The sequence below is a fragment of the Gadus morhua genome, chromosome 13, assembly GCF_902167405.1.
Source record: "Gadus morhua chromosome 13, gadMor3.0, whole genome shotgun sequence".
NCBI classification, from domain to species: domain Eukaryota; kingdom Metazoa; phylum Chordata; class Actinopteri; order Gadiformes; family Gadidae; genus Gadus; species Gadus morhua.
Window position 1 is genome coordinate 13,892,747 of NC_044060.1, and position 15,162 is coordinate 13,907,908.

The following is a 15,162-nucleotide window of genomic DNA, read 5'->3' on the forward strand; positions in this document are numbered from 1 at the left end:
TTAAGGCTTCCAGAGTGTGATGCTATCGCTAAGAGTTATAGCATCAGAGGTGTGGAATCTCTAAATCTGTGGGTGGTGTTGAATGGGTTTATCCACAGTAATTATAGTTGATGTCATTATTCACCGCTTGTCAGTGCTTCTGCAGCCTCTCTCCACCGACACGCATTTATTTCAACCTGTGACTCTTTGCCAACTCGTCAACTTGAGTTGACATAAACAGGTTCCTCTGGCACTACAGATGAGTGGGATGATTATTATCATTATTACCAGGCTGTCACTGTCCAGTGTCTTGGCTTTTCTTCCTCAATGTTTTCACATTGTTCAATGATTAAAAAACAAGAAAAAAAAAATCCCCTAGATTCACGCTCAATGGGAGGAAATTATATATAAGATGCACATGCGCTTAAAAGGTTTAAATGGTACTTTAATTAATTAAAGTATTCCCCAAGTCAAAAAGTCCTATTTTTGCTGGGGTGAAATTTTGATTGCAATAACTTACAGTACTGCAAGACTCTAGTTCTTTATTTCATGTTCTTTCACTATATAATTATTTTGTTCTTCCTTCCTTCTTTCCTTCATCACACACTAAACTGATGCCTACACACTGGATTGCATCCATCAAACCCTGCCCTGTTTCCTTATAGGCAAATCATACAAGTATACCAGCGGTCAGGTGTGTGTGTGTGTGTGTGTGTGTGTGTGTGTGTGTGTGTGTGTGTGTGTGTGTGTGTGTGTGTGTGTGTGTGTGTGTGTGCGTGTGTGTGTGTGTGTGTGTGTGTGTGTGTGTGTGTATGCAATGGGGCGTGTGTACACAAATGTAGACAGTGTTTCTGTCTGCATTTGTGTGTGTTTGTATGAGTATGTTTGTGTGTGTACGTGTGTGTTTGAATGGGTATGTGTGTGTGTGCGTATCTGTATGTGTGTGCATGTGTGAGTATGTGTAAATACATACATATATGTGTGTGTGTTTGTACGTATGTGAGTGTGTGTATGTGTGTTTACTTGAAACTATGTGTGTGGGTGCGTATGTGAACATGTACGTATCTGTGTGCATATGTGTGTGTGTATGTGTGTGTGTGTATTCGTGTGTGTGCATAAAAGTGTGTATGTGTCTATGAATATAAGTGTATGTATGTATGTGTGTGTGTGGGTGCGTATGTGAACATGTACGTATCTGTGTGCATATGTGTGTGTGTATGTGTGTGTGTGTATTCGTGTGTGTGCATATAAGTGTGTATGTGTCTATGAATATAAGTGTATGTATGTATGTGTGTGTGTGAATGTGTGTGTGTTTGCGTGGGTGTGTGTCTATGTATGTGTGTATGCGGTTGTGTGTGTGCATGTCACTGTATATTGTTGTGCTGTAATTGCTGCGCTGAGGTGTCAGCCAAGGGTAAACGTCAGATTAGCGTGTCTACAAAGGACAGGCTGACTGCTTCTTGGATTCAGAACTCAGAGCAGTGGGGGTTTGACAGCACAGGTGAGCAAACGGAAGTAAAGTGAGTACGGTGCCGCAGCAGGGGATCAGAAGATCTAGTGAAAGGTTGTCATTGGGAGGGAGGGGCAGGGGGTCGGAGGGGCTGAGGGGGTGGGGGGGATTACAGAGAATCAGAGGAAGAGGGGACGAACCAGTTTGTCAATGAGGCCGAAACGAGTTAAAGGAGTGGCCAGGAGCTTAAGAGAGGGATTGCGCTTGTTTTGTTGTTCCTCATAATCGAGATAATTATCTGTAATCACCTCCTTGACTGAACGCAGTGTTTTTTTGTCTCAAGAGACACAAATCGGGGATGGAACACCGCCCATAACAATACAATTAAATAACAGTGCGGGTCCTGACCTCTCTCACATTCTCCCACAAAATAAGTCAGGAAGAATGAGGGGGGGAAAAGAAAAGAACAGAGCGAGAGAGAGAGAGAGAAAAGGGAAGAAGAATATAAAAGGAACACTGTGTTGTCCCGCGGAGTGTCGTAGGGTGTAAATAAAAGTGGGAACGCGGGAGCAGAAGATTCACACGCGAGCCAGGCGGCTGTCCGCGGCCTCCGCGTGATGGATGAGATAATGGCAGAGCGCTTGTGGAGGGAATCAACTCCGTATGTGGGGGACCCCCCCCCCCCCCCCCCCCCCCCCCGCCCTCACCTCTGGCTCTCTCCGCACCGGTGAAAACAACCGTCTCTCAACGCTACCATTAGTCCTTCGGCCCCCCCTCGCTTGCAAACATGGGTCCGAAAAACATGTGTTTCGTAGCATGTATTGTTCTAAGGGTGTGTTATTGGGGTATTAGTCGTTGAGGTGGAAGGTGGAGAGGAGATGACGCTCGTCTCGAATAAAGAGTGGGTAAAGTCGATGAAGACCTACTGTAGGGATATGGCAAGAGACAAAGAGACAGAGGAGCGGCCGACAGACAGACGCACAGTCAAGAAGTGAGAAAGAGCGAAGGCATCCAGCCAGACAGGCTAACTATTTCACTAAACTATTTAATTTTCTTCCTCCAAGAAAAGGAAAATAAACATGTGAGTGACAATCAGAATGTATTGAGTGGTTTTGAGTGGCAGTCTGGCTTTTGTCTACATACTAGCTGGATGTTTGGACAGGAGAAGGAGAACCCGAGAGAGAGAAAGATCAATAGAGAGAGCGAGAGAGAGAAATCAGAAGACCTTAAATCCGCTTCTTTGCTCATCACTCAATTGTGCCACAGAATGTCAGAGTATTGAAGTGGCCCGCTTTCGAATTGAGACTTGGGTGGTTTGGCCCTACACATATATTTCCAAACTTTCTCACTTTCTCTCTCTCTCTCCCTCTCTCTCACTTTCTCTCTCCCCCTCTCTGTCTCTTTCTCCCATCCACTATCTTTCTCTCTTGCTCTCTCTCCTGAACACAAAATGGGAGGGGAGAGGAGGAGAGAGGAGAGGAGGGCAGGGGAGGGGAATGCAAGTTTAGAAGCTTCCATTCCGTCTCCTTGTGTTGTCATCCCACTGGGGCAGGACTTGCGTGAGAATTGAAAACATGGAGTTGGGCCAAAGACAAGAAACACACCACTGTCATGCCATAACCCCCCCCTCCCCCCAACCCCTCCTCGTAAGCCCAGTCCTCCGCCCATTAGATTAAGACCCCCGTTCGGGCTGCCACTCACGGGGTGCCGGGCCACCCTAGCGGTCATGTTATGGAGGAACCCGGCCAAACAGCCAGTGTGTGAAAATGCTCATGTAAGGTGACCCGAGGGTCAAGTACACAGCTTGAGCGGTCGGCCGCCTCTGAGAGCTGTTAGTCAAATAAGCAGCGAGTTTCTCGCTCCGGGAGGCTTCTAGAAGGAAGCAGGAAGAGGCTTTACGGGCTTCGTTTCAGTGTACTCTTGTGTTTAAGGTTGGAAGGTCACATATACCTGCTGGACAGGAAACACATTTTCTTAATGTGTGTGCGTGTGTGTATGTGTGTTCCTGCATTTGTTTATATGGGTGTGTTGTAATGTGTGTCTGTGTATGTGTGTGTGAGTCTGAAGGCCTGTGCAGACTGTGTGTGTGTGTGTTACGGGGTGTGGTGCACGTAGCAGCTATGGTTAGTGTGGAGGGTGTATTGATGTACCTTGCCAAAGCGCGTGGAGAAGGATCCCGTGAGAAGAGAATGGAAAATGATTATGGTTTCATCCAGGTCCCAGATAAACACACGCTGGGGAGGAAAAACACACACACACATATTAGCCTTGTGAAGCTTCATACATGTGTCAGAACCTTATTTTTTTTGTGTGTCTGTGGGTTCATATGTGTGTATCATTGTGCATGCTTGTCAGTGTGCGTGTGTGTATTGGTGTGTGTGTGTGAGTGTGTGTGTGAGTGCATGCTCGTGTGCATGCGCGTGTGTGCGTGTGTGTGTATGTACTTCTATGTCAGAATCCAGCGGCGGAGCTGGATCAGTGACCCTCTTCCTCCCCCTCAGCTTCCCATCGGAGCCTCTTCTGGTCTGGACCGTCTCCTCCTTCCCTGGCGTGGAGGGGCTTGGCGGTGGCTGGTACTCTCCTAAAACACGCACACATACAATGCAACACAATTACTTCATTAAGTTTGTTTACTGAAGATTTCTCCAAATTAGGTCAAGTATTGCAATTATAATGCAAAATTATTTTTTATTTATTTTTTTACCTTGTGACTCTGGGCTGTGATTGGGCAGCATGGCCGAGTGTTCTGGATGCTGATAAGCTAATGGAGACGTGATGGCGGCGGGGCTGATGTTGCTACTGGTAAGGTAGGGGCTGTTGTAGTGGTGAGAGTTGTAGTACGGAGAGTACTGACTCTGACTGTAGCTGGAGTACGCAGAGAAGTCCTGGTAACACACAAATACATTCATGACCATATGTCCATGGAGGGACACAACACTGGTTGATAATAACATTGTATTGTATAATATTCAATCAATTCAATTCAATGTATTTGTATTTGTACATCCCTTAATCAGTTACAGTCTCAAACGGCTTTATCCGCCATATCTATATGACAACCCCCTAACCCATAACCCAGAGGGAAAAGAAAAATTATATCGAAGAATATTTAAGTGTCTCAGTTACTTAACAAAAAACAACAACTAAAGACCATGACCAACAAACAACCAACTATTCTATATTTTGCGAATAAATATGAAACATGTTACATATTTCAAGTGGGTTCTATCATGACTATGGATTTACATAGTGATGTCTTGGTACTCACTTGCTGGGTGGGGTTGAACGGAGATGAACCCGGGATTGCATTGGTGCCTTGGAAGATTCCAGATGATATGCTGCCACCTGAGAAATAAGGACACATTTCAGCAACCAGACAGTAGACGGGCTCTGCAGCGGCTAGCTGTGGCTCACCACACTCAATGTTGGATGCAAATTGACCTGCAGTTGGACTACAACGAACTATCGTTCATTGGCAAATAAATCACCATGAATGTGTAAACTTTGTAAGTGCTCCAGCCACACCGTTGCTACTTAATGTATAAACCCTCAATTTGACTATCAATTGCTTCCCTTCGAAAAACAACACCCTATTTACCAAGCAAATAACTGTTTCTAAAAACAACGCAAAAGTATGATTCCCACTCGTTCATCCATAGAAAAGGCTCCACTTTCCTAAAGTAGCATTTCGGGTCTAATATCGATGTCTTCATACCATCTTGTTTTCCTGCCTTGGGGATTCATCTCAAGGCATCATATCAAATGCATTCTAGACCATTCTAAACTATCCCCCTCCACCCCAGTCCCCTCTTACAGACTTTGCTTCTCCCTCGACTTCCCAGCCCTCTCCAGCCCACAGTGAACGCCAAACAACCCAGTCTCATGATTGTGCAGAACTCTCCGGGGACAACACAACAATCTTCAAAGGCAAGCGAAAGGGAAAAATACAGGTCTGGCTGGAGTAAACATCGGCTTGCTCCCATGCATGGTCCACCCCATTGTTTTCGGTTGTACACGCAGCGTGTCCTTGTGTATGTTTAGTTTGTGTGTGTGTGTGTGTGTGCGTGCGCGTGTGTGTATATACGCATGCCTGTGTGTGTGAGTTGGTGTGCGTGTGTTTGATGACTCAGCATGTCATACAATGTAAAATTCCCAAAACATTTGGTTGTTGTGGCAATTCTTTGGCCATTTGAAGTTAGGCCCATGTAAACCTTTATGGCGAAAAATTTCAAACAATTGTGAGGTTTGGAAACAATGTTTTTCAGAGCTTGAAAAGACGCCCATCCATCCAAACACAACAACTGGTAGGAGGGCTTCCTTTGTGTACTTTTGAAGGGGAATTATTAGCAGACCCATAGAGACTATATGTTTACATGCACGTATACACTCAAACCATCATCTCAGCTTCTCTGGTGTTTTCCTTCTAATGGCAGACACATGTGAACAAAATCACCGTTGCAACAATGATCTCATAAGTTAATTACTCCAATCATGAGTGCAATAGGTTTAATACGCCAGCTCTACGCGAAAGACATAACGATGGGACGGCTTGACTTGTTACGCTGTGATTATTTTATTTATCCATTTGTTTGTCCTCAACAGACTCAGTAATCCTCCAATGGTTCTCTCTCTTCGAGTACAGATGATTAGCATAGTCCATTCAAGGAGGGGATTCCCCCTGTGCCGTAAAGCGAGCTCTTCAACCTCATCTCACAGAGTAAGGCGGAACTGATTTGCGGCCGGTTGACGCAATCCACCCAAACAACAAGTGGCAGTTTGGAATTTTGTGTCAAAACCGGTGCACTGATTTGTCCTGGACTGGGGCAGGGCACCAGAGAGGTGGACCGGCCCTCATACAATCATTGTTCCATTCTCTGGAGTAGCAACATGTAGGGCCCTGGTTCACGGTTGGCCACGCTCAGCAGCTCAAAAACCCCTTTCTAGCGGGGGGGGGGTGGGTACAAAACATCACACGGTACAAAACATCAACATCTCTCCTGAGTTCTCTGCGCGGTTTGGCTGGGTTGTCTAACGTACCGTGTCGTAGAGGAAAATATACCCCGGTGTGTTATGCTGGCTCCCTCCTACTATACTACCTCGTAGTAAAAGCATACAGTCAGTCAGTGGGAATGCTTCGCGACGCCTCTGCCGCTCTCAGCATGTCTCCATCCATCCCCAGCAATAAACCGCTTCACCCCTTGAAACGCACCTTAACCTCTCCCCCGCTCACACACAAGGTCAATTTCATGCTGCGCTCAAAGCCGTGAAGGCACACTGAGAGAGGCACGCTCTGGGCGCCGAGACAACACAGGAATGTGAGGGGGATAGATGTATCCACACACACACACACACACACACACACACACACACACACACACACACACACACACACACACACACACACACACATACACACACACACACACACACACACACACACACACACACACACACACACACACACGGACACATGCCTGCATCCACACATAGACACATGCATCCACACATGCTACTATGACACATTTCTGTATGTCTGTTCTATGGCTGTTTTGTCCTAAACTTGTATCGCTCCCTCTCGGTCACACTGATCTGGTTCTCTCACACACACACACACACACACCACACACACACACACACACACACACACACACACACACACACACACACACACACACACACACACACACACACACACACACACACACACACACACACACACACACACACACACACACACACACACACACGGCACTGTGTTGTTGGTCTGAGTGGAGAAAGGGGGCCTGACCCCAAGAAAAGAGGAGGGGTAGAGAGAAGACTGACGCCAGGAGCCTAGACCGCAGCTAATGGAGAACAGGTGTGGAGGAGAGAGTAGAGAGGAGAGAGGAGAGGAGAGAGAAGAGAGGAGAGAGGAGAGAGGAGAGAGGAGAGAGGAGAGAGGAGAGAGGAGAGAGGAGAGAGGAGAGGAGTTGAGAGAGGAGAGGAGATGAGAGAGGGAAAGAGCGATGAAAGGTGAGAAGAGAGAGGAGAGGAGAGAGGAAGATGGAAAAGGAGCTGGAGAGGAGAGAGTAGAGAAGAGAGGGGCGAGGGGAGAGGAGAGAGGAGAGAGGAGAGAGGAGAGAGGAGAGAGGAGAGAGGAGAGAGGAGAGGAAAGGAGAGAGGAAAGGAGAAAGGAGAGAGGAAGATGGGAAAGGAGCTGGAGAGGAGAGAGTAGAGAGGAGAGGGGCGAGGGGAGAGGAGAGAGGAGAGGAAAATAAAGGAGAAGAGGAGAGGAGAAAGGAGTTGAAGGGAGAAGGGAAGATGAGTAATGAGGTGAAGGAAGTGAAGAGCACAAAAGCTATGCAAAGACAATAAGACAAGAGAAGAGAAATGTAGCAACAGAAAGACGGGACAGGTGAAGAATAGACCATCTAAGAATGTTTGAATGTGTAGCTTAGTGAGGCCATATGTGGTAATAGTTGCATTTGAACATGCGTATGTTTCTCTGTGTGCCTAGGTCCAAATCTTGGTATGAGACTGACCGTGTGCAGAGTAGCTGTAGAGAGCTTGGCTGGGAGGCGTGCTGTTGAAGTTGGAGTACCCCAGCAGTCCAGTCTGGCCTGGAGAGTGGCTCAGACCATCCTCTGTCTTTATGTCTGTACATGGATGGATATGAGGGAAGAGACGCAGAGGGGAGAAAGAGAGAGATGGAGAGGGAGAATTATCAGTAGACGGGAATTCTGGTATGCCACAATTATGAGGAGATGGCCTACCAGATCTGGTAGAGATCTGGTATGGATCTGTTAGGGATCTACATCTTACTGTATGAAGGCCATCTGTAGTTTCTGTGTGTGTGTGTGTGTGTGTGTGTGTGTGTGTGTGTGTGTGTGTGTGTGTGTGTGTGTGTGTGTGTGTGTGTGTGTGTGTGTGTGTGTGTGTGTGTGTGTGTGTGTGTACTTACTGTAGGAGGGCATGCTGTAGGCCTGCGTGTGGTGTGTGTACGGAGTGTACGGTCCAGCAGCCTGGAGTGCAGGGCTGTATTGAGTCTGTCCATATGCCGCCATGACACCTCTGTGGTCAACTTCACTGGAAACAAGAGGACTTTCAACAGGCTGTCGTTTTGGTTCAAAACAATAGTCCTTTGCCTTGTAATTAGAAAACTAAAATAACCAGTGAAAGTAATGAATTTGATTCTGGGAAGAAAATCAAAAATGCTTGACTGGAATGATTTCCAAAACATTGAAACATTTAAGCCAGAAATGAATATCTGTACTTTGGCGGTTTCAACCCTGGAATAAAACTGTAGAATCCGGTAATGACAGACATGGACTGGATGATAACACAATTAAAATAAAGCACATTGAAACAGTAACCATTATTTTTCGCAAATAGCAAAATGACAACATGTTTTCTGCAGTGTTCAATTTGTGAAGTGACAAGACACACATTCGGCATCAAAGTATAAACTACAATTGTCAGGAATGTAGAAGTCTCACCTTCAGTGGACAGGATTAGGTCACGGATAACAATGTAGACAGCCTGTAAAACATACAGAACAAATATCATTAGAACGTATATTTTTTCTTATATAGCTTTTGTGTAAAGAAAGAATAGGACGTAAAATGTCTCATGATTTCCAAACAAGAGGCAAGTTTCGTTATGCCAAATGTCTAAATTAATGAATTAAAAGTAAGGCCCTTAAAACATAAATAATATGAAATCTGAATCTTCAAAGAATGCACCCTCTCTTAGTCTGTTTAGAATGATGCATTAAATGCATAGGCCTATCACAATAGTTATCAGTTTTATGTAAAGTCCTTCATGGATACGGGGACAATCCATTTTTCCGTATCACCCAGCCCTACTACCTAACACTCCTCTGGAGCAATTGCGCCACTATTGGGGTATCGTGATGTGTGTTCTGTTGGCCTCCTCACTAGTCTCACCTGGGTTTACAGAGGGAGGCTTTGTCTCCTGGCTCCGGGCTGTTAGTCAGGTTTGCCTGGGAGCATCAGCTCTCCTGCAGAGACAGAAGAGAATAAATTTATAGTCATGATAATTGTGAATGTTGCTCATCAACAGGAATTCTGGTTTAGTGACAACTGCTAGTTGGCGCCAGGGAGAGAGAGAGAGAGAGAGAGAGAGAGAGAGAGAGAGAGAGAGAGAGAGAGAGAGAGAGAGAGAGAGAGAGAGAGAGAGAATAGTAGACAACACTGAGGTTACACACCCATTATGGACATGCTGTGGGTTACATGGAATTGTAATTAAAATGCGACTTGCAGACAACAGCCGAATGACACCTGAAGTATAAACTCAATGGATGTCATTGTTTCCTTGGGATGTGACAAAGGGCGATTATAAACCATCGTTATCAATCAAAGGTTTGGCACTGTCACTATACCTGACGTGACTTGTCGTCTTTTACAAGGTGATTGGCAAATCATGTAAATATGATGATTTGACAGAAGAGCCCAAAGGAAGCAAAGAGGGAAGACATGCGGTCAATGCCAAGACAACAAGTGGCTAGTCTAAACAGGAAGAGACGCCAGGTCAGTCTTTCCACCAGAAGATCCATTGCCTTCCAGGTCTTACCCTGTAACAGGACAGTTTAAGATAACTAACCACTAGTTGTGGGAACTAACTAAGTGATGTTGATGATTCACCAGCTGTTCTCTGAATGAAAGTACTTCCTTACAGGAAACTTTATACATTTTTACTACAAGATGTATTCAAATTCTTACTCAACAACATTTAATTCATATAGTTTTAATAAAATGGTAATTCATGGAAGAGATGCAATCAAGCTTGTGCCTCCAAACCACAAGAGAAAACCATTAGGGTGACAAAAAGTTAACCTCAATACCCTATATGTCTGAGACGTAATGTTGAACAAATACTTAACCTTTTTAACTTCAGTATTAATCAAGAGCAGACTTTGGCCAGACAATTTTTTAAGCAATGTGTTCCTGATGTAATCTTCTACTAATCTACTAGTCAAACATATGAATAGTTCAGCCACCCCTGGGGATACATGTGGGAGTGCAAAGGAAAGTGATCTAAAATAGACCGCCTCCACCGTGCTTCACGTTTGTAGTCATTTGTGTTTCCTGACGATGAATGATAGCAAAAGCCTTTCACCGTATTGCAAAAAAAACCAAAACAAATGAGCCCACTAAAGACACTCAAGGAGTCTGTTCGCCTTGCGCTTTTCAACACTCTCACTACTCTCCTCTCACTTTCACAATCTCTCTCCCTCTCTCTCTCTCTCTCTCTCTCTCTCTCTCTCTCTCTCTCTCTCTCACACTCTCTTGCCGTGCCTCTGGGCAATTCCAATCTGGCTATGCTGGAGCTAAACGCTTGACCTCCGACCTCGCTGACAACACATTGACAGAGACAGACGACAGTCATGAAATGTATGGGGCGACAGGGTTTTAGGCCGTTTGACAGATGGGTTGAGATGAAGAGGAAGGGCGGGGGGTGAAAGGGAAGGAAAACATAACGACACGTTTACAGTGCTTTAGGGTAGTTCCTATTTTTTGACAGATGAAGATACTTAGCCCCTAATACCTGGCTTATGTCCTCACGTTTGTCAATATCATTGTGTAACAGTTGCCACTAGTAGTGTTGACAAGTACCTTGTGTATCATGCATGCCAGGGGCCTCAGCTGGTTCACAAGATGCCCTCTTGCTATTTTAGAAAATTACCTCACGCATTCGGCGACCTCATAAAACAATAGTACGCGCCTCTGTTATTGCACCAAAGCAAACATAAATAAGGGGGGTTGTGACATTGATGTATGATAATGGACATGCATTCATTAGTTTGGAGGGAGGCAGGGAGAGAGAGAGAGAGAGAGAGAGAGAGAGAGAGAGAGAGAGAGAGAAATTATCCTTTATTATGTGTTTGTTCCTCAGAATGTTGTTTAGCAATATACATTTTCTGATGCGTCTTTATCCAGTCACCTTCAGACTAAAACATTTACCCCAGTACAAAAAAATATGTACAATAAAAATAAAAACAATATAGAGTCCAGCTGTGGAGCTGGACTTTAAATATCTGTCAGAGTGCTATTCCTTCAGATGTGACCTCCACATGTTTGAGGGCCGACACGTTCCTTTGAGACAGCGATCCCACAGCATAGAGGAACGACCTCAGCGGTACTGAGACAAAGGAAGATGGATAGGAAAACAAGAGCCGGTCGAAGGCACCGCTGCGGTGTTGGGTCAGAGGGACTGGCTTCAGAAATCCTCCATCCTGATGTGTCTGTCTACACACACACACACACACACACACACACACACACACACACACACACACACACACACACACACACACACACACACACACACACACACACACACACACTCACACACACACACACACACACACACACACACACACACACGTTTGCACACACACACTGTCTGTGCTATTGCAGGGCTTCCTGGTGGAGTGTCAGCATTGGGCGCAGGGAGCAAAGGTCCATGGGAACGGCAAGACACTGGAGGAAAGACGAGCAGAACCAGGCAGAGATGTGGACGGTAACCCAAGCTAAAACAAACCCAGCGGGCCACAGGGGCCACAAAGGCAAAGCCCACCAGCTTTACCTGGGGTCCCGGGGTTGACCGGGTATCACTTTCTCTGTCTCCGTGCAGGCGGCTTGCGTCATTCACAACGGTGCTCTGCGTTTCCCGGGGTTGGAAGTGTTATCGGATAGTTTCATCCTGGTTATGCCCGAACCACGCAATGGTTGAGCAGAGCATAACGACAACAGGCGTGCTCTAAAGACAACCCCCGCCCGCTCCCCTCAACCCAGAGAGCAAACACGGCTCGGGTTGTTGTTCTGTGTTATCCCATGAATATAATAAATGTGTGTTACACCTTGATATAAGCTTGATGAAGCTTGGATCTTGCTTATTATAGTGACGTATCGACTACTGCGTGTCAGGTCGTGATTAACACGTAGGTCACGGGCACGTAGGGGCATCCACAAACGACATCAACATCAACATCAATCGATCAAATTAACTGAATCAATATTTATTGTACTTATTATTGTACAATAATCACAGAGGTATTGTAGAACAAACACAGGTGTCACCCATGACACTAATTAAGAGACTGCTGGTACAGTGTGTACCAGGACTGATAGCACAAAAAACGATGAAACCTACAATTAGTGTCATGAGCGACACCTTTGTTTGTGAGACGGGTCTATTGTAGCTGTGTTTGTTTGGTATTGTCATTAGGCCATTGGAGCAGACGGAATTCATTAGAACAGAACAGAAATTTTGATCTGTGCTAACGAGGACATGTCCTCGTAAGTGTGTCGAGCGTGTGTGTCTAGCTATGAATGAGCCGTGCCATCTGTATCAATGTGCTGGCCACAAGGCAGCGACTACTGCCCCTCCTCGCTGTTTGACCTCTCCTTAAAACAAGATGGCTCTGAGCCAGCCGCTGAACAGGGAGGGCCACGCTTGACAAACTGCTCTCCCACCGAGCCATATGGAGTTCCCCCCCAAATGGATGCCCTCCGACTCAGACTCTCTGCCAATAAGTGCCTTTAGGAGGGGGGGGCGGGGGGGGGGATGTCGCTGGTGTGTTTGTGCGTGTGTGAGTGAGTACCTAACAAAGGCCCCTACATTTAGGTTCCTAAGTCCCCTGTTAGAAGCCTCACTGGAGTGGGGGGGGGAAGGCCATCTGCTGGCGACCCTGCCCTCTGTGGGCCTGCGACAGGCTCTGGCTGACTGACGAGCCCTGGGCACACTGCGGGACAGATCGCTTACCGCACATCAAAGGGCCGTTCAGGGCTGCTGCTGCTCCCGCCGACTCCTCCTATGCTCATTTAACTTTCATATGTAGTGTTGGACTGAGCCATTATCCATGTGCCAGATGTAAACACAGGGCTCTTGGTGAGAGTGAAGTGTCCGAATGGGGACATCGCTTCTTGACGACATCAAAATACTAACACTATATACAGTGAGTACTAACAGGGTAAGCGTATGAATGCAATCGTGGCACTATCCTGATGCGCTTTGGATATGAGCGTCCACCAAATGGCAATTTTTTGGTTTTGTTATTATTATTATATCAAGAAGCATACAAACACAGCACCACACACTGATGTTGCGAACAAATTAATGATTAGTCTATTTGCTGTTCCACTCGGTCCACACCCTCTAAGCCTTTTAGTTAACAACTGGTTGGAGGCTAACAATAGGCGTATGGGATGAAACAGGCTCGGGGTTATTGAGCAGAGCTGCTACTGTAGATGCAGCCAGGGAGATGGGAGTTCCTGTGAGGTCAACATGCTATCGGGTAACAATATCTGTTATAACTCCATCGACATTTGGATAAATGTAGTGCATTATTGCTGGCCAGCCTCCATGTCCCAGTCATGAGACATAGAAAGTACTAATACGGAGACATCTGAAGAGAATTTAAAATAAAATAAAAAAGTAGCATAGCATGTAATCTTGAGTTTGACGAGATAAAAGCTGAGACATGTGGTGGTATGGTAACAGATGTTGAGGATTGATAATCACAAACCATCAACCAGCTCCATGGATGTCTCATTCACCACCGTGACCCCACCAGCCAGTAAATTCAGTTACTGTTTGTGTGTGTGTGTGAGCGTCTGTGTGTGTGTGTGTGTGCGTGGGCTTGTTTTGATTGGCCCGTCGTTATGCTATGTTGCCTAGAATGATATAGTATGTCAAAATGCGAGCAGAATTTGGTCCGCTTGTCTTCTTGCTGTTGAATGATGTCATTGAGTTCAAGTATTGTAACCACAGTGATCCTTTAAATTGTCTCCGGCTTCGGAAACCAACGATTAGTAATCTTTTTAAAAAACATTTTTAATCTACTGAATCTTTGCAAATCATAACGTGAATAATGGCTAAAGACATGGCAGAGATTATCTAATTATTTGATGTTATGTTTGAAATCTTGATAAGCCAGCATTATTGAATAAAGCAAGTTCTAATAAGAAGTACAAAGGTTTGCTTCACTCCATACACTCTTGGAGCCTCACAGCCGAGTCAACCTGAATGCGTCCAGAAACGACAACACATCCCAGTCTAATTGCAGTGAGGGGCTAGAAAGAAACAAGCCGAAAAAAAAGAGAACCCTTTTTAAGAAACACAGTGAATGGAAGAGTGGTTCCTATTAAATTGCGGTAGCGCTGAACCTGTTGCCATCCCTGCGATGTGTGTAACTCTAGCTTCCAGACACGGTGGCCGTTAGGTTACACTTGACTAACTCTCAGAAACAGTGACTGCTTTTAAGTCCACTGCAGCCCTCCCCTCCCCTCCCCTCGCCTCCATCTCTCCCGGTAATCAAACCCTTTTCATTCAGTCACGCCGCTGTCTCTATCAGTCAGCCATCTCTATGTCCCTCTCCTCCCTCTGTCGCGATCCATCTATCCAATCGATTTGTTGTTCATCCCCACTTACCCTCACTCTCTTCAGCACCTTCTCAACCTCCCCCTACATCGCATCATGTGGCAGCAGCTTTTATATACTGTTTATATACTGTCAATGAGCCCGCTGTCGTCAGCTCACCACCCGGTTTAGGGCTCTGGATAGCAAGGCACTTCATAAGGAACAGGTTATAATATTAATGGCCATGGATTTCTTTTCATCCACCATCCCGTTCTCTGCCACTTAATAACACAGTCTTTATTGCTTCCTCGCCCGCTCCGTCATACAAGCTTCTAGCCGCTATAATAAACGAATGGGATTCTGTTGGATGG

The 15,162-nt window shown here is 45.7% G+C and overlaps 1 protein-coding gene across 3 annotated transcripts in view; it reads right to left on the reverse strand.

Moving 5' to 3' along the window:
• eya2 (EYA transcriptional coactivator and phosphatase 2) overlaps nucleotides 1-15,162 on the reverse strand; it is a 29,253-nt gene that overhangs the window by 8,529 nt on the left and 5,562 nt on the right. The window contains exons 2-9 of one of the 3 annotated variants that reach the window (XM_030375809.1): nucleotides 9,355-9,428; nucleotides 8,905-8,947; nucleotides 8,370-8,489; nucleotides 7,951-8,064; nucleotides 4,698-4,774; nucleotides 4,134-4,314; nucleotides 3,874-4,010; nucleotides 3,580-3,663 (exon numbers count right to left, since the gene is read on the reverse strand). In XM_030375809.1, the coding sequence (XP_030231669.1) occupies nucleotides 3,580-3,663; nucleotides 3,874-4,010; nucleotides 4,134-4,314; nucleotides 4,698-4,774; nucleotides 7,951-8,064; nucleotides 8,370-8,472 (696 nt within the window). In that variant the 5' untranslated portion in view covers nucleotides 8,473-8,489; nucleotides 8,905-8,947; nucleotides 9,355-9,428. Of the gene's footprint in view, nucleotides 1-3,579; nucleotides 3,664-3,873; nucleotides 4,011-4,133; nucleotides 4,315-4,697; nucleotides 4,775-7,950; nucleotides 8,065-8,369; nucleotides 8,495-8,904; nucleotides 8,948-9,354; nucleotides 9,429-15,162 lie in introns of all 3 variants that reach the window. The other 2 variants (XM_030375808.1, XM_030375810.1) reach the window with 2 other exon arrangements.